Raw genomic sequence first — 22,051 nt, forward strand, 5'->3', positions numbered from 1 at the left:
CAGAGACTGTGACATGCAGTGCTGACCTGGCGATGCACAGACTGTACACGGGCGTAGAAAGTTACCTTAAAATTAATCTCTTTACTGATAGAATTAAACTTTAAATCCTGAGAAGACAGAGACGGGAAGGACAGTGCAAACTGCCGCACTCCCAGCCCCCCCGCCTGGCCAGACCCGGCATGCGTGCCCTGCGGAAGCCCGAGACACCCCAGGACTCCGCATCTCGGAGCCTGTGGCGTCCCCTCCCGCCTGCGGGACAGCGGAGGGCTCATGGCTCGCTGGCAAGAGCAGAGGAATCCTGCCCCCCGGGCAGGAGCGGCTGGGACCTGGTGACAGCCGAGCGCTGGACGGGAGGAGGGTGTAAAGAGCGGGCGGCTGGCTCCTACACCAGCTCCAGTCCGAGGCCCGCCACAGCAGCTCCCGCCCCGAGAGGACTCAGGCTCAACCCCAAACGTTACTGCGTGTGCCCTGCACGCAGCTTCGCCACCACGCGGCGGGACGCCCGCCCCCTGGCTCCCCGGAGAGAAGCCCATGCTGCCTGCTGCCTGGCACAGGCTGGGCCCCGCGGTCCAGGGGCCACCTCGTCGCCACCCGCATGGGCACTCAGCATGCGGCGGCCTTCTGGACGCTCCGCAGACAAGCCAGCAGGCGGTGGTATGGGTTTCCGGGCACGGCGACCACCTCGAACACGGACTGGAAGGCCCTGCGGTCGAGCTCCTCCTCTATCTGGTGTCGGTAGAAGTCTGTGGCCACCAGGCAGAAGAGGTTCACGTCCACCTGCTCCAGCTTGCCCATCCTGCTCACAACGTGCGGGAGGCTGGCCGGCCAGTTAAGGGCGCAAGACGGCAAGCTTGGGGAGACCTGTTCCTGTGCTCCCGGGGGTTCTTGCCTCCCCCAGGGCTCCGGCCCCGACACAGGCCTGCGGACAGCGGAAGCACCGGGGGGGCTCCCCAAAGCCGCAAAAGCAGCGGCCCAGGGCTGGGCGGCAGCTGCCTCCTGTCTGGGTCTGGCCCCTTGAGCCAGAGGCTCCGCCCGGGGAGTTGGAGCCCCCGCCCCGCGGGGCCGCCCCTCACGCAGGGCTTACCTGGCCTGGTTCCCGCACACCCAGCACAGAGCCATGCCGCCTGGCCAGGCCGCTCTCCGCTCCAAGGCTCTGCGGTCTGTCTGGGGAAGGCTGATGGGAGGGGCCATCCCCTTTTGGCAGCCAGCGTGTTGGGGGCGGGAACTGGATCTTCACTGACTTCAGCGTTTGCCCAGGAGTGATACACAGCACGTGACAAGGGCTAATGAGAAGCAGCGTGAGCGGCCCGCCCAGCTGACAGGCCCGCAGGCAGCCATGGGGGCTCCTCTGGGGGCCTCCCTGCTGCGCGGCCACTCGGCGCAGGGAACCACGGGCTCCTGTTTCTTGGTCTGTGCCTCACTCTCTTGGGGTTTAAGGGACGCATCACCCTGACACCTGGGCTCCCTACTGAACGTGGGCTTCCAAAACGCTGACGCAAATGTCAACCAGGGTGCTGACGGGACGGCAGGGCTGCCCGGGGCCCAGAACCAGGCAAGGATACATCGCCGAGACCCACGGGCTGGTGGACGCGCTGACGAAGAAGCAGGAGAGACTCCACATGGCCATGGCGACTGGGCTCCGCTGCGTGAAGTTGGAGAGGGACAGCATGACCCAGTCCCGCACCATGGGCGATTGCCCCGCGCCGTGCAGCGTCTGGAACACCTGCGAGAGGCCACCCCATCAGCGCCGGCCGGGGGGAGCTGGGGGCCCGGGGCCTGGTCTGGGCGCCCTGCCCCGGCCCCTCACCTGGTACACGACGGTGGCCATGAACTGCGGGTATGGCTGCTGGCTGGACAGGAACTCGCCGATGACCTTGTTCATGACGTCCTGGGGCGGGAAGAAGTCGTCCAGGAACTGGGGCAGGACGCGTGCCACCACGCGGGCTTCGCAGGGGAACCCCTTCCGGATCCTGTGGTGGGGGGGAGCCTGGATCAGAGCCCGTCTCGCCCACACTCCCCAGCCCGGGGGCTCCTGATCCGGCTGGCATGCTGAAGTAGCAGCAAAGATGGCTAGGGCGGTGACATCACGGCATGCCACAGCCCCTTGTGACAGACCCGCGTCCTCCTGAGGCCCTCAAGCGCGCCTGTGCCCCTGGAACCCATCAGCGCCCTGCCAGGCCCTCTTCGTGGCAGGCCCTCTTCCCTGCCCCAGTGCTCTTGGCTGCCTGCCCTCAGCAGACCCGTGGCTGGTCCCTGGCACAAGGCCCTCCCAGGGCCAAGGGGCAGCCAGCAGGCTACTCAGGCTACTGGCCATCGGCACACCTCCGCTGGCCCTCCATGTCCATGTGTTCCGCGTGCAAGCCCCACCTGCAGGAAGCTGAGCACACACAGGCCTCGGGGGTGCGGAAGTGGGTCCTCTGCACCAGCACACACGAGGGGCCAGCGCGTCACACCCTGGAGCCCGTGGGGGTGGCCCCCAGAACCAATCAAACAGGCGCCTGTGACTGAGAAGCACCGGAAGGGACCTGGAAACCAGCCCGGTGTGCCCACTCCACCTGCCTGCAAATGCCAGCCGTGACCCGCAGGCGTGAGACCCGCAAGGGAGAGTCAGCGCTGTCGACCCAGCGTCCCCCACACGTGCGAGCGCGGCCAGGCTGAATGCCGGCCCTGCATGGGCGGACGTGCTCATCTCGCAGCACGCCTGGCACATGAGCCCCCGCGGGTGGGGCTAAGCGTGGGCGCCCTGCATGCCCCCGGGCTTGGTGAGTGTGAGCGCGGGACTGAGGACGTGCGCTGAAATGGGCAACGAGGGCGTAGCATGCTCAGTCCACTCTCCAGAGCACCTCATCCGGCCAGAGCACGCCTGGAGAAGGTTCTGTGGAGAGTGCTCTCGTGAGCACCCGGATGGTCACCTGCTGACCAGAGCTGACCAGAGCTGAGGGGCGCAGAGCAGAGCCAGCTTCCCTGAGGCCACAAACATGGCCTGAGAGGCCCAGGGCAGAGCCGGACGAGGCCCCCAAGCCGTCCTGGACCCCAGGGCACACATGTGGAGGCAGGCCGTCATCACAGGCTCTCAAGGATGCTGCCTGCTCGTAAGGCTGTCCAAGGGCCACGAGAGCAGCCTCCTTTTCACGAGGGCGGCCTCCTCCCGAGCCGCTGCTAGCGCAGCCCCCAGGCCCTTCTCTACAGGTGGCAGCTCAGACAGTCGCTTCGGTCTCCAAGCAGGCTCCAGGCCGTCTCCTCAAAGGCCCCCGACACCGCCACACTGCCCCTCGCCACCAGGACCTGGGCAGCACTTGGGACAGCCCTGAGCCACCTGAGCCCAAACCCGGGCGCTGGGTGCCAGGACGGCCCGCGGCACAGAGCCCGGGGCCCAGGCGGGAGCAGGCCGCCCCCAGCTGCGGGCAGGCGGGCTTGTGCTCACCTGTCAAAGAGGACAGACACCCGCTCCATGGCCACGATCACGGACTCGCTGTCGGGGGCGGCAGTGCTGGGCTCGGAGGCTCGGCCTGGACTGACTTTCTCCTTTCCTGGAACAGAGCCGTTTTGTGCCGCTGGTTTGTAAAACTGGATGGTTCTGGGAAGCGGGCCTGGAGCTCACACAGGAGTTTACGAACTCCTCCTGATGGTCTGATACCGGGGGGCGGGGGCCCGGCCCCCAGGGCCCAGCCGAGACACAGGGCACAGGGGTCAGACTGAGAGCCGCTCCCAGACGGGGCTCTGACCCCACGCAGCTTGGTGGCCCAGAGAACTGGAGGGCCCCGCAGAAGCCCTGCGTCTGGAGCCCAGGGGCACCCGCGTATCGGGCTCACCTGTGTACATGCAGGTGAGCATGAGGCCCAGGGCCGCCATGGCGCGGTGCGGGCTGTGCACATTCACCCGGTCCACGCTCAGCTTGACCAGGGACTCTGCGTCTAGCCGGGAGAGCTGCTCGGAGAGAAGGAGGCGCTCCAGGCCCCGCAGGACGCAGTGGTAGACGACGGACGGGGTGGCCTCTTCGCTTCCAGACAGCATCACTCCACACATCTGCACGGGGGGAAGGCTTCCGGGTCAAAGGGCCGCCCAGCCTCCTCCCTGGTGGGAGCCTCTGCCGGCCCAGCCCCCAGTCGCAGAGCACAGCCCGGGCCAGCCTGGCTCACCTGTATGACGGAGGCCGAGAAGTCCGGGCCCACGTCCAGCGGGTAGTTCTCGATCAGGTAGAAGGCCGTGGCGCACATCACCAGCACGTGCTGCTGGCTGTGCACGCTCACGCAGCTGAAACCGAGACGCAGCCAGGTGAGCGACACGCCCGCCGCGCTGTCTGCCAGCACTGCGCGCTGGCCTCCTGTCTCAGGGACTCAGCCAGCGTCCCTGTGAGGAGGGCACCCACGTGGGCCCCTGCTGGCGCCTCAGCCAGGGTCTGCTGTACGCGCACTTCTCACAGGCACCCCCACCCCCCACCCCATCGGACGAACCCGGGAGACCGCGGTGGGAGGCCGGCCACGCCCACTCACTGGGCTCTACCCTGGAGGTTGGAGAGGAGGTAGTCGGTGACGACAGGGACGAGCTGCTTGGCGGTGTCATCCAGGAGGTCGCACTCCAGCACGTACAGGACGCCGTGCAGGGCACCCATCGTGCTGGGCAGGTGGCTGCTCCGGAGCGCGCTCTCCAGCAGCCGGCTGACCGGTTCCGCCACGGCCTTGTCCTGGGCACAAGCACACGGCGGGCTGGGCAGGGCCCATACCCCAGGGGAGGCCCGGGAGGCTGGCCTCACGCCACAGGGGCCTGCGTGCAGGGCTGGGGTGTCGCGGGGGCCCCCAGCACCCCTATGAGTCAGGGCTCCCTGAGCCTCCATGTCACATCTGTGCTCACACCCTTCTCCTGGGGCTGGAGTTCAGTGTGTGAGTGACACAGGGACCCACGAGGCCGGCCCTGGGAAGAACCCCAGCCCTGAGTCTGTGACGGACTTCCCTGGGGACAGATCACCCCACCCAGGGACAAGCAACCACTGCTGGCTGAGGGCCTTGTCTCACTCTGCAAAAGCCTCAGAGGCTGTCTGACTACCCCTCAGCCCCCGGGAACTCTGCCCTGTGGTCCCCGCGAAGCTGACACTGCAGAGGACTCCCTTCCTCCCACCCACACCGAAGACCGCCAACCACCAGCAGAGCCCGCGGGGGCAGCTTTCATAACCTGGGGAAGTCTGGAGAAAAGCAGAGCTGGAGAACTCCGCGGCCGGGCTGCGTGGGTACAGCCACAGAGGACAGGGTCCCGTCCCAGCAGCGTGTCCCTGTCCTGGGGGAAGCAGTGCTGCCCCCCACCAGCGGGGGTTCACCCCAGGCCGACCCGTCCAAGCCTCTTCTTGAAAGCGTTACTCATTCCATTTATAGACAACACAGCTTAGCCTTGGGGATTCAGGCCTGAGCACAATTACTGTGAGAACGAGCCAGCAGCGAAACTCCCCGCTGAGACAAAAGGACCCCTCAGGCCTCCAGTCTAGCTGCCTCCAGCTCCCGCAGCAACCCAGGGGGCCCCACTTGGGCTTCGAACAGCAGAAGCCAGGGGACTCATCATCCCGCCCCTTGGACGGTGCTGCAGGGCACTGCAGGGGGCGGATGCGTTCTCAAGGGGGAGGACCTGGCCTCGTGCCCCCTAGGGCACAGCCGAGCCCCTGGAGGAGGCACCGCACCACCTCAGGACCCAGGGCCACGGGAGCCCCACTAGAGGCCCGGCTGGCACCCCACGCTCTGCAGTGACGTGGGGCCCCTCCTCCCGCGGCTGAGGCCCCGCACGCCCTCCGCTCACCATCCCGAGGACAGCGGCTGCTTTGCAGGTGGCGGGCACCAGGTACTGCAGAAGAATCTCGTCTTCCGAGGGGTGTACCTTCCGCAGCTCCGTCAGCGTCAGGTACATCGTCTCAAACTGGCTGCGCTCAGTGAACAAGTCCGAGACCACGAGGAGCTGGAGACGGACACGTGGTGGGAGGGGGCGGGTCACTCTGGGCTCCACACCCTGAGCAGAACCTGCACCAGAGCCTGGGCCCAGGAGAGAAGGGTGCCCGCGGCCTCCCTGGAGCCGGGCTCACACACTGCGGCCACTGCCAGCCCAGGTCTCAAAGCCGCGAAGGAGAAGCAAGCGCCTGGCTCAGAAGTCAATGCTTTGGCACCGATTCCTTCTGTCTCCCCAGAGTCTCCAGTTTCTCGTGTGACATCTGAAGATGGGCTCTGATCAGGTGGAAGCCCCCCGAGCACCGGGAGTGTGTTGGAGGCGGGGGCTGGCTGGTCTTCAGGGACCCTGGCAGCTGAACAACTTAGCCGGCAGGACTTCAGGCCACCCGTGGAGGCACGCAGGCCTCTCGAGGTCACAAGGTCAAACACTTTTGTAGCAACGCTGACCCGACCTGCCCCTCTCTCCTGTGCCCTCCCGCACACAGGCACAGCGTTGTTTCCCAGAAGTCACCTGATGTTAACAGACTGAATACACAGGAGCTGTGAGAACCCAGGGACTGCTGATGAGCCAGATGCTGGATGCAAAGCAACTAAAAACTTTTAAGTTATCATTTTTAAATAGACAATTTTTTTTTTTTTTTTTGGTCATGCCATGTGGTTTGTGGAATCAAATCTGGGCCCACAGCAGTGCTGAGTCCTAACCACTGGACCACCAAGAATTTCTAGCAACTTGTTTTTTTTAAGATCTTTAGCAGTACTTGTAGTTTGTTGACCTCTTTAATAAAAATCAATTTGCAACTTACAAGTTAAAAGTGAAGTTTTTAAAAATATCAACTTGACCAAATATCAGACAATCTGTAGAAACCTTTAAAGGAATACTGAGAAAAACAGGTTTAAAAAAAAACAAGTCACTCCCGAAAGGAGACACCTTTAGGTCAAAAGAACAGAAATAGCTAACGCGATGGATCCAGTCCCGGGCAGCCCTCCTTCCGGACGAAACCCAGGTGACAAGCCGGCACCGAGTGAGTGACTTTTCAAAGCTCTCAGGTGTGACTTCAACGCTGCGAGGACTGACGGGTGCTGCTCATAGGAAGCTACACTCCCTGGCGGCCCCTTGGGGCTCCTGGACATGAAGGACTCTGAGGCCAACCCCCGGACAACAACCGCCCAGATAGGTGCTTGGCTGCTGGGGGGGTATGTCTGTCACAGGCCTGAGGAGACAGCGCTGTGAGGACAGGCGGTCCCGTGCCGACTCCACGATGCGGCCACTGGGCTGGGGCGTGCCTGCCCGGCACTGTGCGTGGAGTCGGCCCTCCCCTGGCCTGAGAAGCACCACAACCTCCCGGTGTCTCCGCACGGGCCCCGGGTACCACAGGGGCGGGCACGCCACTCACCGAGCGCACTACCTCGCTGATCAGGGTGACGGGGGTCCTCCTGGCGGAACTCGATGGCAGGATCCAGCGACTGTACAACTCAAGCAAAAACTGCGAACAGGAGTGGATGTCGACTCCAGCCCGGTGTTTCCTGCAATTTCCCCCAAAAGAGATGAGAGGTTCATCAAGAGGCCCCCAAACAAGGGACTGGACGGAGCTCCCGCTCGCTTGGACAGAAGGCGGAGGGAACCTGGAGTTGATCGGAGATGTGGGCGGGGACGACGGTGCCGGGGCCTCGGTCTCCTCCTCCTCCTCGTCCCACTCCTCTTCTCGCAAGGGCGTGATGCTGTTCCCCAGCCACACCGAGTGGATGGACACCTTCAGGGGACACGGGACGGGGGCGGTGCTCAGGCGCCGGGCCCGCCTGGGGTCCCTGAAGCGAGCACCAACCCCCATCCCCAGTCAGGGCTGGTCAGACCCCCAGGGGTTCGGGGCTTAAGAATGAGCCCCGGGAGCAGCTGAGGTGAAGAGGCGCTAAGAAAGGGAATGTTGAAAAAGAAGAAAGGAAACTTGGCTACTGAGAGACGTCAGGGTGAGGTCTTGACACAAAATGGAACGACAAGGTGGGATCTCTATTCAAAACCGGTCCTCTCACCAGACAACACGTGTGGGCCCGTGTTTCTGAATGACGTAACAAAGCCCCCTACACATGCAGAGGACAGTCAGCTAGCTCTGGAGAGGGGGGGTGTTGGGGAGGAACCAGTCCTGCTGGCCACCCTCCGGGCACTGACCTGGCCAAGCTTGTAGCTCATGTCCCCCAGCTCACGCTCGGGGTTGAGCTGCAGCAGCAGCTTGTCATGGCTGATGAGAGCACCTGCGGGGCAAGGACGCATGAGTGTCCCCCTAGTGGGGAATCCCGTCCCTGCACAGCCCTGAGTGTCCCCTGCAGAGTGGGGAGTCCCATCCCTACACAGCCCTGAGTGCCCCCCAATGGAGAATCCCGTCCCTGCACAGCCCTGAGTGTCCCCCCAGTGGGGAGCCTCATCCCCACACAGCCCTGAGAGTGCCCCAGTGGGGAGTCCCGTCCCCACACAGCCCTGAGTGTCCCCCAGTGGGGAGCCTTGTCCCCGCACAGCCCTGAGAGTCCCCCAGTGGGGAGTCCCGTCCCCACACAGCCCTGAGTGTCCCCTGCAGAGTGGGGAGTCCCGTCCCCACACAGCCCTGAGTGTCCCGCAGTGGGGAGTCCCGTCCCCGCACAGCCCTGAGAGTCCCCCCAGTGGGGAGCCCCATCCCTGCGCAGCCCTGAGAGTCCCCCCAGTGGGGAGCCCCATCCCTGCACAGCCCTGAGTGTCTCCTGCAGAGTGGGGAACCCCGTCCCCACGCAGCATATGAAGCTGGCAGGGCCAGCAGGGTGATATGAAACTATCACTTTTTCTCCATAACAAACCAGGCTGAACGGGAACTGGCTGTGGGCTGAGCTGCAGAAGCTGGAGTGTCAGTGGTCGCCGACAAGGTGCCCACCCAGCCGGCAGCCCTGACGACTTTCTGGAGAGTGGGGCCTCCCGAGCCCCCACCCTGGCGCTGGGACAGTCCAGCTGTGCTCATGGGCATAGGGAGCAGGCTGACACCCTCAAGCGACCCACCCTCCCCATGAGCCCCTGGAACCTGTGGTGGCCGGGGCCAGAGACGGGACGGGGTCCCACGCCTGGTACAGGTGGTGAGTGGCGGCGTTTTCTCTCCTGGAAACCATTGCCTGGATCTCCTGCTCGACAATCCCTCTGATGATGCTCAGCTTCCTCCCAAACCTAAGTTCAGAGCAAAGGTTACTGCCATCCAGCTCCTCCGGAATCTTCACAGTGAACCCCCTGGCTCCCAGCTTCGCCTCCAGGAAACACGGAAGAGCCCGGGCCCTGCACAGGCGCCCCCTTAGCTCCGCCGGAGCCGGCCCCCGACACCGGAGGCCAGGTCATCAGACTCAGCCACCAAACCACCCTGGCAGCAAAGGAAAGGGCGCCCCGGGGCCTCCCTGCTCCCATGCGGCCGTGCTCTGGGGACACGGTTCTCGGGCCCACCTGGTGTCAAGGGCCTTCAGGGGCTTGTTCCGGGGCTGCTGCTCCAGGCAGCTCACGGCCGGGTTGCCAGCCACAGGCACGGTCATCGCGCTCAGCACCAGGGAGGTGATGGCCTGCACAGCCAGGACGTGGATCTGCGTCCTCTCCACGTCCTCCTGGAAGGAGAGCCCCAGGTCACCAAGGCGCACACCGCAGCATGCTACCTCCCCCATGGCTGCCCGGCCAGGCGGCCTCACGGGCACAGGCCCCGAGCAGGAGGAGGAGACGCTTCAGAGTTTCCCTGAAGATAAACCCAAAGGCTGGGGACGCCCGATGAGCCGAGCATCCCTCCCGAAGGCCGGCCCGGCTCACAGGCAGCTGCTGAGGGTTCACGGAGGCCCTGACGCAGCAGAGAGAGGCTCCCTCTGACCCTGGAACTGAGTGTCTGGCCCCGAGCGGGACAGATGGACGTGCCTTCCTGCCCAGGGTCCCGGGGCGTCTGCCTGAATTCACCAGAATCCACATGCATCTATGATTTGAGATAAATCTGATGGGCAAGTGGCTGCTTTTCAGAGCCAGCTTTCCTCCAGACACAAACCTCCAAATAGGAATTACTTTTTAAGAAACTGTCCTCAATTTCCTCACCAGCTTTAAGGGCCCTGCATATGACAAGCTGCTAGCTCCTCTCCAGCGAAAGTCACTCCTGGTAATGTCTGACACATATACTCTCTGAACTGCCGTTTCTGCTGCTTCATACCACACCTTCTACCTGAAGAACGTGTGTCTGAGGACTTTCAATATTTTAGGCTTTCCTTTACCAGAACGTGTCTTCTATTAATTTTAAACTACCATAATATGCATTAACACTCCAAGCCGCATAAAATTTTTGCAAAACAAGAGAAATAAACACTGGTAATCACGTGTGGCCTCTAAGACACGTCTTTCCTCTTTGATGGAATGTTGCTACACACCATACCTGAACAGTGAGAAGCAGAACACAAGATACATTTAAGAAAGGACACAGTCCTACGGCCTGGAGGCAGCACGCTGCGGTAAACGCCTTCCAGCCACGATTCTAGAGCACCCAGACCTTGGAACACCAGCCAGGACGTAACTGGCTACCCGTTTACCAACCGGGTGAGACAGGCGGAAGGGCGTGCTGCCCCGGCCCCCACGCACGGGGCGCTTCCGTGCGAGCCTGCGCGCAGCCTTACTTCCGGGGGGCTCTCCTCCTGCTCCATCATGAGCGGCTGAGTCACCAGGACGCCGAGAAGGGTGGCCCATGTCTCCTCAAACTGGGTGCGGCTGGTCCACCCTGGAATGTGAGTGTTGCTTTAGACAGACGGTCCCCGCTGCTCCGCCTTCTCTGCGAGACAGGGCAGTGGGTACTCTGGCTCTCGCTGGCCAGGTGCCCACAAAGCCACTGCCCAGAGACTCAGGATGGTGCTGCAGTGCAGCCTCACTTCCGGCCGAGCCCAGCGGTGAACAGACCAACACAGCTGAGTTCAGCCCAGGTGGCCTGGTGTGAAGCACCCTCTGGACCCTGCTGTGTGGATGTCCGAGTGGGTGACGCTCATATGGGGTCAGAGTGCCCTCTGCCCAGCTTAGCAGGGGCTGGGACGGCCTTACTTAGAGTCACACCCCCAGACCACATGGGTGTGTTCAGCCTCCACTGTGGAACCACACCAGAGCGGATGCACAGGCTGCCGGGTGAACTCTACGTCAGGGCAGCGGCATAAAAGCTTAGAGCAATGGCTGCCCTGACTCCGTCAAGAAAGACGGTAGGTCGAGACAGAGTGTAATCTGTGGGGAAAGTCCAGTCTGTGAGGAGAGCATCTCAGGGGCCATTCTCAGGCACCACTGTCCCAAGCCGCTCTCAAGGTGGTCCTGGGTGAGCAGTTATCCCAAGGGCCGTGACCCTAGAGGGGAGGAGGCCGTGCCACTTGAATCAGGGCTACAAGGGGCAAGAACAGGGTGCCGAGGACAGAAAACCAAAGCCGCAAACATTAGGAACTCTCTGGTGACGTGACGTGGACAGACAGAGCGGCTGATTCAGGTACGGAGCAGACACACAGATGAGCTGAGGCAGGAGGCCTAGAGAGACGTGTGCAGACTCCCCAGCAGGAGAGAGGAAACGAAGGACCACGGGCAGCAGCGGCGTACGGGGAGGCCTGCAGGCCACCTCCAGGTGAGTGGGGACTGACGACGCAGATGGGGAAGCCCAGAGACACAGGGCGCGGGGGTCGGGTGGGCTGGGGGAGGCAGGGGCCGCCGGGGAGAGGGCGGAGAAGTTCCGAAGACAGCAGCCTCAGACTGCTGCTCAGGCTTCGCTGTGGACAGGGAGAGGGCTCACCGCTCGACTCAGGGAGGAGAGGTGGCAGCGAGGTGTCTGCTGGCCCACGCCCCAGGGTCACCGCAGCACAGACCCCGTGCAGGCTGAGAGAGGAGGGGCGCTGGGCGGAGGGGCCGACGTGGGGCTGGGGCTGGCATGGAGTCGCCCTGCCGGGCGCAGCCTCGCAGGCTCTGCCGATGACAGCGCTCACGCGCCAGGGCTACCCCCAGCCACAACACGGGGACGAAGAGGGTGAGTTTCCGCTATGCTGCAGGCAGCAAGGCAGCGTCCTGAGGGGAGCCTGGGACCCTGCTGCTGACGGAGACGCCGCGCGTCGGGCCCTTCCGTTTCTAAGGTTGCAGCAGTTGTGTGAAACAGCCGCCACCCGCGTGCCACGGACGGTCCAAGAGCAGTCCTGGGGGTCAAAGCGGCTGCCCCGCAGCCCAGTGCTGCCCCCCTGGGGTCTGCTGCCTGCCCCGCCTCATGGCGCACACAGCTCTGCCTGGCACACGGGGACCGGGGCGGCAGCGGTCACAGGCGGCTCCCGCAGGGAACCCCGCACCCTCCAGCCGAGGGGCCGAGACACAGGCCAAACCCGGCTCAGCACCACCCATCACAGGGGCACCGCCTGACCTGACGTGAACATGCGGGAATAAACGCTCTCACACACACACGTGCACACACACTTGTCATCGTGACAGCTTTGTGTATATTATAGAACGTACGCACACGATTGTGTCCTGCCTCAACGCCTCCCTGGATAAAAGAAGGCAGACCCCACCGCTGCCCCAGCTCCCAGCAAGCGTGTCAGGGCGACGCGCCCACAGGGCCCTGGCCTACCCAGCGTGTTGATGCGGTAGATGAACTCTCTGAAGACCTCCTTCTCCTGAAGGAACTCCACGGGGATCTCAGGGAACACTGTGCCGAAATCCCCGCCTGGTTTGGGTGACCATCCGAGTTTCCACACCTAAGAGGGTGGGAGAGAAACAGTGAAGGCAAGGTGGCCAGACGGGGAGGGCACCCAGAAACGCGCCTTCTCTCCCCACGGCTCCCTGGCTGCAGACACGGTTGAGCGGGGGAGCTCTCCGAGTCCAGCTTCGTCGCCCAGTGCTGCTCCTGCAGCAGGAGCCCAGCTCCCAGCCGGCCCCGGCTTGCGCTGGATCCCCGAGTCCGGTCCCCCGGCCCCGGCTCGCGCTGGGTCCCCGAGTCCGCAGCAGGAGCCCAGCTCCCAGCCGGCCCCGGCTCGCGCTGGATCCCCGAGTCCGGTCCCCCGGCCCCGGCTCGCGCTGGGTCCCCGAGTCCGCAGCAGGAGCCCAGGTCCCAGCCGGCCCCGGCTCGCGCTGGATCCCTGAGTCTGGTCCCCCGGCCCAGCAGCTCCAGCACCTCTGGCAGACACTCTCAAGGAGCCACGTGGGGCGCAGCGCTCGCGCAAGGAGCCTCATCTACAGGGCGTGGTCTGTGCGGGCCAGACACTGGGGCCTCCGGACTGTGCCTTCCTCTATCTGCTCCCCACTCCCTCCCAAAGGCGAGCCGGCTTGACACCTGCAGGGACGGCCCGAGGGCAGCGCCAGCTCCCCAGCTCTCCTCCCAGTTCCATGGTGACCTCAGGACAGCAGCTGCTGGGCTTTCCCTCAGAAGGAGCCCCTGAGTGGGACTCCTTCCCCTCCCACAGCAAAATCCTCTTCAGGCCAAGGGCCCCCTGCCTCCTCTGAGCAGCCACCGCAGAACCTCGTGTGCACAGAGGCTGCACCCCACCAGCTGGCACGCACCCTCCCCAGGCAGCAACAAGCACCCGCCTCAGGCCCCGGCCCACCTCCCCCGGCCGGCTGCAGCCCCGCATCCTGCTCGTCCAGGCCCTACCGGTTATCTAGAACCAGGTCCTTTAACAGTGCCCACTGGATCCTGGTTCTGGTTCTGAAGCTAGCTTTGGAAGAGCAGCTGAGCTGCAGCTGGGCCAAACCCCTGGGCCGCCTTGGGGTGACTGCTGACAGGGAGGCAGTGAGGAGCGCAATTTCTGCTCTCCCACTGAAGAGACGGGTCTGAGGAGCCGCCTTGGGGTGACTGCTGACAGGGAGGCACGTGAGGGGGCGCAGTTTCTACTCTCCCACTAAAGAGACGGGTCTGAGGACCTTAGAATAGCACCTGGTGCCGTGGGGGCAATTGCTTCATTTCGCCTCATTTTGCCACGTGATCCCTCACCGTTTCAGAGCACTGCTACTAATGACCGAGCCACGGCGCGCCCGAGGAGCCCAGATGGGTGTCTTGACGGCACACAGGAGCACGCCAGCCCCCGTCAGCGGGCATTGGCGCGCTCACGCCTTGGCTTCCTGCTCAGGGACCCCGCGTTGGGGGCCTGCCGAGTCTGCCTCGTTTGCGTCCTGCGCCAGGGCAGGGCTGACTCACCAGGGGCGGGACGCGCGTGTAGCTGTTGACGAGCGGCAAGCGGGCCAAGCTGATGACGATGTTCCTGAGCACCGGCGTGAGGAACGCGGGCGTATGGCTGTTCCTCTTGTGGCCCAAGGCCAATACCGACGGCAGGCACTCCACCATCTCGGCCACCATGCCACAGGCTGCAGTGATGTACTGAGGGTCTGAACAGACACCGCCGTAAGAGAGGCCCCTTCTGTTGAAGCACACCCCGAACCACCGCCCCGCCCCCGACTTGCCCAGCCTCACAGGGTGGGAGGCACAGGCCCACCACGCGCCAGAGACGTGACTTGTCGTGGGCGCCTCACATGGACTCATTTACTTCACCCTCCTGCAGCCCCATCAGCTGAGCGGGACACCCCCGCGGGGTGTGAGGTCACGGAGAGCCAGGCGGCGGAGCATGCCCACAGCGGGGCGGAAAAGGAGCCATCTCCCAGCTCCAGGACAAGCAGGACACAGCCGAGGACGGGTCAAGCATCCACACCGACCACGTAGGAGTACTCTCCCATGAATGACTCTCAAGCCCCCGAAGACTCGACGTAAGAGAAACGACCCCAAGACTTACTCTGTGTGTCTGAATCCACACTGTCCTCTCTGGCAGCCTTGGGGGTGCTCGTCCTTCTTTCTGGACTAAGAAGCTGGTCCCCGGGCTGCACCACAACTGAAATCACAACGAAACAAACAGAAGAATTCCAAAGCATGTCGACCGTCCCTTTCTGTTCAGATTTTCACATTCGTGTAGCCTTATGAACGCTTCCCAAGTGACAGGTTAGGTCAAGTGAGCTTGAAGTTTCCTAGATTCAACTTGGGACAACTTCAGACCCACTAGACTCAAGTATCAATCTCTAGTTAATCTGAAATGCACCAGGATCTGAACTTCTACACTTGGATTCCTCAGTCCTTCCGCTCTCTGCCACCTCTGACCCTGAGGGCTTTTATCAGACAGCTCATGATCCATTACTGCTAACAGCATGCCTGGAGCCCCCAAGAAGCTTGGCTTTGATAAATCACTCCCTGGATCTTTGTTTTCATGTTACTACAAATGGACAGATGAAAACAATTTAAACAATGAATCTTCAAAACACCACTCTATATTTAATTTAAAAATACAAAACATCAAGACACCCTCTCACATGTAAACTATAAAATCCAATTTTAAAAACATTGTGGCTAATGACCCTTGTTAAGGACACTGTCCCTTGAAAAGAATAAGACACTTTTATTTCAAAATTGATGCAGTATAGAAACAAGCATTTTGACTGTAACAGAAAAAAAGTGATTTTTGAAGGTAATCTTATTGGTCTTGTGACGACTCACAACTAAAGGGGGAACCGCCAACTAGGACCCGAGACCAAAGGGCCAGGAAGCAGATGCAGTTCTTAATGGAAGCTGAAATTCCAAATCCACACAAAAGCAAATTCAAGTCAAATTCTAGGGCAGACTCCAAGAGCCCGGAGATGAAGGCAAGGCCCGTAATTCCTCCACCTCCTCACTCCCGATTCCCAGCTCAGCACCTGGAGAGCAGGTGGCAAATAACCGTCTGCGCCTAGCCCTGCAGCACGGACCACTGCTTCAAGGGCCAAAGGACAGCGCGCGCCCCGGTCTCGACTCACTGGCCTCCAGGATGAACCGCACACAGTGGATGAGGGAGCAGGCGTGGGTCACCATGTCGGGCGCGGCGAGCAGGCTCCAGAGGCCGGGCAGCTGCAGGGCCAGGCAGCAGCAGTCCAGGCCCGCCTGCAGGTCCAGGCTCAGCGGGACCCTCGAGTGGATCAGGTGCCACGACAGTGCCTGTGGGGCGGGTCGTGTGAAGGAAGGCCCCGGGCCCCATCCCGCCCCAGGGCCCGCCGTCGGGCACGTCCAGACTGCCCTCCGGAGCCACGGCTCTCAGGCCACCACTCCCAGCTCCTCCAGTCCAACCCCGACCCGCTAGCTCACTGGGGGACGCCCGCCTCATCTGGTTGCCCTGTCTTCAGCTTCTGCGCCTCCGGCTCTGACCACTCAGGCTGTGGGCTAGGCGCTCCCCTAGAACTCCCACAGCCCAGGGGGCTCCCACAGCCCGGGGCCTTGGCCTCGGCCACAGTCATGGAGGCTGAACCCGACAGTGAGGCTGTGCTGGCTGCTTCCCAGCAGGTAGAGCCACTCAGCCCGGCTTCCCTCGTCTGTGAAATGAGACCAGCAGCCCTCACAGGGCTACAGTGAGCCCTGAACGGGATGCTGCAGGGAGGGCCGCCCTGCCCATGGCGACGGCAGCGGCCTCTGCAACATCACCAGGTGCCTATCTGCCAGCCTTCCTGCGGCCCCAGCACCTGAAGGGCAGGGTCACAGCACTCGGGCTCATCGCTTCAGGAGCAAGCGTGTGAGTGCCCTCTGCATGCCGCTGTCTCCCCGCGGCCCGGCGGCGGGGGTGTGGGTGCTGTTCAGGTGTCTGCCTCCCAGGGCGCAGGCCGGGCGCTTCTCCAGAGGGCACATGAAAGGACCGGGGCCCACCCTGTGCACACGGTTCAGGTTGGGGGTATTTATAAGTGTTAACACCAAGAGCGTTCAATTCCCCACAGCTGAAATAGCAGGCTTATTGCTCAATTTGAAATATAACAAATTTCTCAGATCGCTACTTTTTAAGTGTCTAAAATTAAAATACTCATGACTTTTTCTCCCTGGAAATAAATTTAAATGGATGGTTTGTACTAAATCAAAAAACTTTCTTGGCATCAAGGAAACAGACTCACAAATAAGTGAACAAGGCCTCCCCGCCCTGTACCTGGGAGACCCCGGGCAGGAGGCCAGGTCCCAGGTCTGACTCGTCAGAGCGCCCGCCCCCCCAGCCCAGAGGCAGAGATGGGGGCAGATGCTGCCAACCTCACGAGGCAAACTGTACAACAGAGCCATAAGAGGAGCGACCATGCTCAGAGGAGCAGGGGTGGGCGTGCTGCGGGACACGGGCACTGAGGGGAGGGCAGGCCTCGGGCGTCAGGCTGGCCCCGCTCTGGGTTTCAGACAGAGGAGCCTCCTCCCTCTGCGGGCGGTGCCTCAGCCTTCCCGCAGCTCTGAGCCCGAGTTCCCGCACTGCGGCTTACCTCGACAGTCATGACCATGAACTTCACAGTGTCCCTCTCTTTCTCAGGAGAAAGGTGCAAATGGCTGGGCAGCTTGGAGAACACCAGCAGGTACTGGGCCAGGGCCTGGGCCAGGGTGGTCAGAGTCCGATACAGTGCAGCATCCCCTGGAACAGAAGGCCCCGTGGGTGGACGAGCCCCCAGCAGAGCCCTGACCTTCCCTGCAAAGCTGACAGCGGCTGCAGACATGGCTCCCGGAACACACTGCACACACCCCACCGTCCCGTGAGCCCAGGCCCCGTGTTCCCGAGGCTGAGACTGCGCTCCTCGGGGCCCGGAGCCTGGGCCATGCCAAAGCATGGCAAAGTGGGACACACAGCAAGGACACTCGGAGCCAGGGCCCAGGGCGGGCCCCCGGCTGCCTCTACATGCCACAGAGTGCTGGCCCGCAGCCTTCACTGTGCCTTCACTCGGCGCAAGGCCTGGCACCAGCTCTGCAGCATTTTATAAAAGTAAGAGGAGCTTTCAGTGTACTTACCAAAGAGGTCATCCAGCTTGCTCCAGTAGGCGCTGGGTTGCGTGGGCAGGAACGGCTGGAAAGCTTCGTGGACGGCGGGAAGCTGCTGGACCACAACAGTCACGCGGTCCAGAGTTGCCGTGCGAGCTGCTTCAAAAAGGGGGCTCTCCTGGCCCCCCGAGATCTCACGCATGCCCAGGCCCAGGCACGGCGCCAACAGGCTCAGGTTGAACTCCTGAATCGGGGCATTAGAGGTTGAACAACGACTGTGACACGTGTCCAGTCAGGCAAGAGACACACAGCAGAGAGCAGAACACAGACATTCGGAGACGGCAGATAAGCACGGCGTCAGAGACTCGTGAACAAGTACCTGCTCCCGCTTCTGTCACAGATAACCGACCACCCCCATCCTACATCCGACCAATGAGGTATGTTTCTGGACTCCACTAGTTCCTTCAAGTTTTATTTATTTTGGCAGAGCCACAAGGCATGTGTGATCTCAGCTCCCCAACCAAGGATGGAACCCAAGCCCCCGAGTGGAAGCGCAGAGTCCTAACCATTGGACAGCCAGGGAAGTCCTGGTACTTTAATTCTAAAGAAATGTTTCTGCCTTCATATTTATCTGAAGTCAAAAATTTAATATGATGGAATTTTAACTGATACAGATACAAAATCAAGCTGATGTGCCACCCAGGAAATCAGTGGAACACCAAACGTCCCCAGTGTCTGAAAAAGACAAGTGATGTTTCAAAAGCAGGTGAAAGAAATCACAGCAGGCATAGAAATGTGGCAAGTTTGATTGGAAAAACAGCACTCATTCGATAATGCTTCAATTTGTATTGTGCTCTGCCAGCTTTTGAAAGCCATTTAAGGATCTTTCCAGCAGATCTTTAGTTAACATTCAGAAAAGCGTGTCATCACCAGTGACCAAAACTGAGCCCTCTGGTACAGCCATTAATGCTGAGCCTTTCTTTAAAGCTGGTAAAAGTCTAATTCGCAAATTTGGAAAATTCAATAAATCGGTTATTAAGTAAGCTTATCATTTACCAGCAAATCAGCTTTCACTGAATGGCTCTTAAAATGATTTTAGCAAACTGATGCTCCTGTTCTTTTTCCACGGAGCTTTTATTTTCACACTGATGGAGGGTCAGTGCTTGGGAACACGCGGCTGCGTGGTTGCACCGAGGCTCTCCGTGTCACACCTGGACTGTCCCCTGGGCCTACGTCACTCCCACTTGGTCTACTCAAGGCAGCACCACGACACCTAAAGGTTTATCAGCCGCTGGTCCCAGGAGGTCTGAGAAGGGACCCGCCAGGGCTGTGGCCAGCTCCACACAGCAGCCTGCAGGCTGCCTCATGAGGCGGGGGCCTCCCTGCATGCACTGCGTGCAGGGAGGGGCTTCCTAGTTTCCAGAACATCATCACAGAGTCTACTCCATCACGCACCGCAACACCACGCTGCTGCTGCCTGTCAGGGGCGCGAGACAAGCAGATCTCACTGCAAGTCAAGGGAGCCTGCTTCCTTCAGGTTCCCAGGGGGTGCCAGTGGCAAGGAATCCACCTGCCAACACAGGAGACCCAAGAGATGCAAGTTTGATCCCCGGGTTGGCAAGATCCCCTGGAGAAGGGAATGGCAACCCACTGCAGTATTCTTGCCTGGAGAATTCCATGGACAGAGGAGCCAGGCGGGCTACAGTCCATGGGGTCTCAAAGAGTCGGACACAACTGAGCGACTAACACTTATAATTGATTTCCTTTAACTGCGTGAAAGGGTGAGCTAAACACAGGAGGCTGAGGTCACACGCTGCATCAGGTTCCCTGCCTTTAAGGCACAAAGGTGAGGGGCGCACACTGCAAGCAGGTCATGCCACAGTGGAGCAGGGCAGGCCCGCGCGAGCGGCGAAAGCGACGCAGACCCCGCGTCCCTAGCCCCGTACCGAGTGCATCATGAAGGCGCCCAGGTCGCCCGCAGGGATCCGGCTCACCAGCTCTGCGCCTTCCAGCAGGGCAGAGTCTGACCGAGTCCAGCACTGGGCCTTCACCAGCTGCACGTACCAGTCCTGGACAGAAGGGAAGGAGACGGCAGGCTGCAGCCGCGCGGGCTCTCGGGGCTGCAAGCTGACCGTCAGCCTGTCTCCGCGCTGCCTGACCCTCACGCCCATGGCCTGGCCCAAGCACACTGGGCCATCCCTGGGCCACGACCAACCCTCAGTGAGACCAGATGCTGGCCGTCACCACCCCGCGGGCCCTCCTATGGGAGAGGCCATGAGGGCAGTGATGCAGACCTGTGACCTGTCCACACCGCCTCCCCTCATCTGCTGAAGGCGCCGCTGTCCCTGAGCCTCAGCCGTGCCCTGAGGGCAGCGGGCCCACCTCTGTCCGCCCTGCTGGGCACTGTGCCCATCGCCTCTGGGCATCTGCTCTGCTCCCTCTCCCCAGGGCCAGCGCCGTGGAAGTGAGGACAAGTCACGCCTGAGAACTGCGGCCCAGGCCTCGCTAGTCTCTGCTCGGGATGCTGGATTCTGGGGTCCAACGACATATTTAAACTGAACTCGCTCCCAGAAAGGACAGCAGCAAGGCTCTGCCAGGGCTCTGAACGAGCCCCAGCTCTGAGGTGAGTGGTTCCCAACCCAGGACAAGGTGCCAGGGCCCACAGGTCGGGGGTGGATATGCGCAGATCAGCAGGCCTAAGCAGAGGAGACAACTCGGGTGGGTGGGCCACAGACACCGTGTTCCGATTCTCCATCGACCACCCGACCCTCGGCCCCTGCTAAAAGCCAGGGCTGCATTGCACGGCCCTGTCACCGATGCAACTGTACCCACCGCGGGCAAGAATCAGGGCAGGCTGAGGGCCCTCGGGGGCTGCACTGGGTGCCGGGAGGACCTGGCACCTGAGCCACCCCGTGGCCCAGGCGGACAGCAGTCCTCAGCAACCCAAGGGCCGGGGTGTCAACACGCAGACACTTACTTTGTCAGGATTCACTGCCTCCAGTGCCAGGGGCCCATCCCCGTCCAGGGGGTGGGACGTGACGGGGGGCGTGGGGCCATGCGACCCCGGTGCGGTGGCGAGACGAAGCCTGTCCAGCAGGGAGTAGAGCCTCTGGTGTCTGGAAGGCAATCACACGCGGGTTAGAAGCCACACCGGCTCTTCCAGCGAGATGAGACGTGCCTGAGACTGTGCAGAGCTGCTCCTCCTCAACACTCACACAGGTCATGGTGCAGAGTCAGGCCTAGCTGACGGGCAGCCTCCAGAGACGCGGCCCGTCAGCATTCTCCAGGAGCCTCGCTCACCGGACAGCGCCGCAGGGACACACAGTGTGAGCGCCACTCGGTGCTGCTCGGGGACCCACGTGGACCAGGTAAGACCCCAAGGCACAGATCCACTCAGTCTCCGCATAATACACAGTTTATACCCATCTACATTCACTTCATAAACAAATCACCTCATCTGGCACAGGGTATTTTTATTCTTCCTCATCTAGGGACGAAAAAAGAAAGTCTGACCTCCCATCACTTGTTTTGAGAACAGAGTTCTGATGCAGACTACAATGTCAGCCACTCCACGTGCTGACAGGTCACCTGAGGCCACACACTGCCCAGGAAGTCCTATCCCTCTGAGTTAGACCATCAACTGCTACTCCTGAGACTGCAGTCACAGCACACTGACCCAGCACAGGAGAGAAGGTAAAGCTCCCTTTTATTCTGCAGTGATGGAAATACACTCACGTCATAGGCATCAGGATTTCAGATAAAGGCCTCTAAGGCTCTGCAGACAAAAGGAGGTGATAGATTGCTATGGAGCGAGAACACTGACGAGCTGCAGACACACTTCTGGGTAACGTGTCTCAGCTCTGCTGTCTCACTCACTGATCGGATCACAGGTTTCGATCCTAAGACAGAGCTGATCACTGGTACTGCCACTCAGAGCAGACAGTAAGCGAGGGCTATGCCAATGCGCACCCTTCTCAGCCATGGGCACTAACGCGGCAGAGCGGGTCTGCACTCTGCACAGAGAGACCGGGTAATTTTGAAGGCTCTCTCGAGGCCCATCTGCACCTAGAATGCACGTCCCTCTCTTGTCCTGTGAGGCTGTGCCCTTGTGAACCCTTGTCTCCGCACCTGCGGTGAGAAGCCCGGCCATGCGTTACCTCTGTGCTAACCCGCTGCTCTGCAGGTGCTCCTGGATCCGGATCAGCTCCTCCGCCGGCAGCTGGGCCGTGCTGCTCTAGAGGAGACAAGGCCACGTCAGTGTGTGTGACGCACAGGAGGTCAGAGGCACCGCGCTCATCTACAGAACACAAGAGCTGCGTCCGGCTCCTGGGAGCAAAGGCGGACCGTAAGCACAGGAAGCACAAGAGTGGGACACACAAA

The 22,051-nt window shown here is 61.5% G+C and overlaps 1 protein-coding gene across 3 annotated transcripts in view; it reads right to left on the reverse strand.

Annotated features, from left to right (window-relative positions):
• Positions 1-61: 61 nt before the first annotated feature.
• The window catches only part of HTT (huntingtin), a 125,501-nt gene continuing 103,511 nt past the window's right edge, over positions 62-22,051 (reverse strand). For 2 of the 3 annotated variants that reach the window (XM_070790927.1, XM_019963246.2), the window contains 23 exons: positions 21,829-21,905; positions 20,649-20,787; positions 19,618-19,740; positions 17,702-17,915; positions 17,185-17,330; positions 15,721-15,898; positions 14,673-14,768; positions 14,084-14,271; positions 12,521-12,647; positions 10,563-10,663; positions 9,370-9,524; positions 8,963-9,102; positions 8,089-8,171; positions 7,548-7,675; positions 7,319-7,448; positions 5,782-5,937; positions 4,494-4,684; positions 4,140-4,254; positions 3,813-4,026; positions 3,425-3,530; positions 1,808-1,970; positions 1,563-1,723; positions 62-817 (listed from right to left, as the gene is read on the reverse strand). In XM_070790927.1, coding sequence (XP_070647028.1) covers positions 604-817; positions 1,563-1,723; positions 1,808-1,970; positions 3,425-3,530; positions 3,813-4,026; positions 4,140-4,254; positions 4,494-4,684; positions 5,782-5,937; positions 7,319-7,448; positions 7,548-7,675; positions 8,089-8,171; positions 8,963-9,102; positions 9,370-9,524; positions 10,563-10,663; positions 12,521-12,647; positions 14,084-14,271; positions 14,673-14,768; positions 15,721-15,898; positions 17,185-17,330; positions 17,702-17,915; positions 19,618-19,740; positions 20,649-20,787; positions 21,829-21,905 — 3,345 coding nt within the window. In that variant the 3' untranslated portion in view covers positions 62-603. Of the gene's footprint in view, positions 818-1,562; positions 1,724-1,807; positions 1,971-3,424; positions 3,531-3,812; positions 4,027-4,139; positions 4,255-4,493; positions 4,685-5,781; positions 5,938-7,318; positions 7,449-7,547; positions 7,676-8,088; positions 8,172-8,962; positions 9,103-9,369; positions 9,525-10,482; positions 10,664-12,520; positions 12,648-14,083; positions 14,272-14,672; positions 14,769-15,720; positions 15,899-17,184; positions 17,331-17,701; positions 17,916-19,617; positions 19,741-20,648; positions 20,788-21,828; positions 21,906-22,051 lie in introns of those variants that run through there. The other variant, XR_011567014.1, reaches the window with a different exon arrangement.

Source organism: Bos indicus, chromosome 6 (genome assembly GCF_029378745.1).
Source record: "Bos indicus isolate NIAB-ARS_2022 breed Sahiwal x Tharparkar chromosome 6, NIAB-ARS_B.indTharparkar_mat_pri_1.0, whole genome shotgun sequence".
Classification (NCBI taxonomy): Eukaryota; Metazoa; Chordata; class Mammalia; order Artiodactyla; family Bovidae; genus Bos; species Bos indicus.